We start from the raw sequence: 3471 nt of genomic DNA on the forward strand, positions 1-3471 counted from the left end.
TATTATTATTATTAGCCTAATGTCAAAGGTCTGGGTCGGGGGCCACACGTGGCACTTGAACATGCTGTAAGGATTGGGTCAGAACTTGAACAATTTTTGAAATGCACCAATATGAGTACCAGTGTTTTCATCTGTGTACTGACCAGTACTGACCGTTCCCTAGGGTCGAGTTTCAATAAATATACAATGAAGTGAAGACAGTGTTGTCATGGTGACACGGATCTGAGGGTAACAGGGTCAGTCAGTCAGTCAGTCAGTCTGTCAGTCTCTGTCCCTGACCTACTTCAATCTAGTACCAGGGGACAATGAGACACTGGACTAGGGCTGTGAACTGGCAACAATCTGTTGATACCATACCTATCACCATACCATACCTATCACGATACCATACCTATCACCATACCATACCTATCACCATACCATACCTATCACCATACCATACCTATCACCATACCATACCTATCACCATACCATACCTATCACCATACCATACCTATCACCATACCATACCTATCACCATACCATACCTATCACCATACCATACCTATCACCATACCATACCTATCACCATACCATACCTATCACCATACCATACCTATCACCATACCATACCTATCACCATACCATACCTATCACCATACCATACCTATCACCATACCATACCTATCACCATACCATACCTATCACCATACCATACCTATCACCATACCATACCTATCACCATACCATACCTATCACCATACCATACCTATCACCATACCATACCTATCACCATACCATACCTATCACCATACCATACCTATCACCATACCATACCTATCACCATACCATACCTATCACCATACCATACCTATCACCATACCATACCTATCACCATACCATACCTATCACCATACCATACCTATCACCATACCATACCTATCACCATACCATACCTATCACCATAACATACCTATCAGGATACGACACACTGTGATACTACAGTCAGGACGACATACTGAGGTGTTTTTTTGTCATTATTCCATTTGGAATCACTAGAGGAAAAATAGAACATGAACCAACACCAGGAATATTGGAAAAAATCAAGAACTGATCAATGACTGAGGACATTGATCTGGGATCAGGAGACACTTCAGTGGATGGAGATTTTCTACCACCTCTCAGGGCAACTGAAGGGGGCGACAACACGACACTTTTGTGTTTTTGATGAAAACATTTTAGATCGTCGGTGTCGCCCCCAGTGACTGGGGATGGCCAGTAGAGGCAGTAGTGTGTCAGAAAACCCCTCTCTCACCTTTCGTGGACGTCTCCGGCAGCAGTGAGGAGACGTTTCCACCACGTCCAGCTCCAAGTGCCACTTCCTGTTTGTAGGAAGTCCTCTGGACCTTCTCTGCGTCTGGTTGGACAGACGGAGGTCTTCTGTGGACACTGACGTTAACATGAGCTGCTTCTTCACTACTCTTCCTTGTTGGAGATGAAATGGGCAACCGGCTCTTTGAGGTGTTGTCTGGGGGGGCGTGGGGCAGTTTCTTCACGTGGACACTCTCCTTCTCAGGAGCTTTAACGTCCCGTCCCGGGACACCGGAGACACTGGTGTCCTCACTGGACTTTTCCTTTGGCCTGGTTACCTTTCTGTACGTGTTCTTGGTTGGAGAAGGTTCTCCTGACGGGGATTTGTCCTCCTTGGTTTCCTCAGAACTGGTCTTCCTGGCGACTCTGGTTGTGACGGTCAGTGGTCTGCAGTCTTTGGTCTTGGACGGCGTCTGTAGTTTGGACGAGTCGTTGGTCAGCGTTGCCTTATCAGGCGTCAGCGTTGATCTAACCTCAGAGTCCGACGGGGTCCTTTTAGGGATTTTGGACTTGGTGCTCTCTGAGCCGGGGGAACTCTGGTCCTTTGTGGTCGTGGCAGAGATTCTGGCGCCGTCCGTGGAGACGGTCGTCTTCGCCGAGACGCCGCAGACTCTGCTTCCGGCTGCAGAAGACGCGGTCTTGGTGACGAGTTTGGTCGTTCGTTTGGTGGCGGTGGTCTGGTGGGACTCTCCTCTCCCAGACGCCAAGACCTGTGGTTTAGGTTTGTACATGTCAGAGGTCGCGGAGGGGTCATCGAAGTCCGAGCACTCCGAGTCAGTCCTGTCCTTGACTAAATTCCCACGGTCGCTGGTGTCACCGTGCGCATGGTCCTCTGTGGTGGACGCAGACCTGAGCTTGGTTTCCTGGACTTCAGCATCGTTGTCACCGCTCAGACCTGGACGTCTGTCAGAGGAGAGACGGCGAGACGTCAGCGTCAGAAAACACAACCATGTAGAAATAAGACAGTGATTAAAAATGACTCAAGTCACCAGTTCAAGTCACCAGTTCAAGTCACCAGTTCAAGTCACCAGTTCAAGTCACCAGTTCAAGTCACGAACTTTACACTGGACCTGGGTTTTTATTAGGGAAGAATCTGTCGATACGTATCACGATACAGGGCAAACTATGTGCCCCCCCCCCCCCCCTCCCAGTATAACTGTAGTCCCAGTGTTGAGAGAAGAATATATATTAATAAATCGAAATATTGCGATATTTCAATGTATTGATTGTATTGATCACCTCGTCCAATCAGAGTCAAATCTACGACTGTGTTTTTGTTTGTTGTTGAGAAACATTTGGATTTCTTGAATTGTGTGAATTTGAAACAGTTCTAGTAAACTATAAAAGGACGGTGAAGTCGTTCTTCAGTCGTACATGAGCTGAGCTGACGTTTACACATCAATCTCCCCCGTCCTCCGACGGCGGCGAGCTCAGCCATGTTGACTCTGGAATGTTCCCTCACTCCCTGTCGTTTCTGCTAAGTCCAAATGTTCTCTGATCTTTCTACCCAGAATTCTGTGTGCCTGCGTGAACCTGTGTGGGTAAACAGAGCAGGGCTGATCCAGAACCCCACCTGCTCCGTCACCGCTGCTCCACTGCTCCACTGCTCCGCTCAGCTACAGTGGAACATGGATCTCAGAGCTCAGGTTTCCTCACAGCTCCGCTCTCTGGTTCTACCAGGAACTGACAAAGACTGAGCACAGAGGGAGGGAGAAACTCACTGCGTGGCCTGTGGTGTCGGTGACGTCTCTGCAGTCGAATCCGTCTCCGTCTCCGTGTCCAGAGCCACGCTCCGCTCCTGCAGCCTGTGCTTCGACGGCAGATTCACAGTTTTCCGTGTGACGCGATTTTCTTTTGCTCTGCGTTTCTCTGATAAACTCTTCTTTAGGTCCGCGGCGGCGCCGGGCTCCTGCGGGTGAGGTGAGTCTCCCAGACACTCCCCCGCAGACTCGGCCGAGGGGCTGGCTGTTCCTGACAGGAAGCCCTCGGTGGGGGGGGCAGGACTGTCCGCAGGGCTGCGACTGACAGGTTCCTCCTCAGGGATTACTGTTACAGGTACGGCCAACACAGGAGGTGAGTCCGCCCTCTCACCCTCCCCCGCCCTCTCACCCTCCCCCTCCC

The 3471-nt window shown here is 50.0% G+C and overlaps 1 protein-coding gene across 1 annotated transcript in view; it reads right to left on the minus strand.

Moving 5' to 3' along the window:
* Positions 1-3471, minus strand: part of crybg1a (crystallin beta-gamma domain containing 1a) — a 31668-nt gene that overhangs the window by 16971 nt on the left and 11226 nt on the right. Inside the window, 2 exon segments of the mRNA XM_025058415.1 lie at positions 1295-2253; positions 3072-3466. Coding sequence (XP_024914183.1) covers positions 1295-2253; positions 3072-3466 — 1354 coding nt within the window.

This window comes from Cynoglossus semilaevis, chromosome 1 (genome assembly GCF_000523025.1).
Source record: "Cynoglossus semilaevis isolate Cse_v1.0 chromosome 1, Cse_v1.0, whole genome shotgun sequence".
Classification (NCBI taxonomy): domain Eukaryota; kingdom Metazoa; phylum Chordata; class Actinopteri; order Pleuronectiformes; family Cynoglossidae; genus Cynoglossus; species Cynoglossus semilaevis.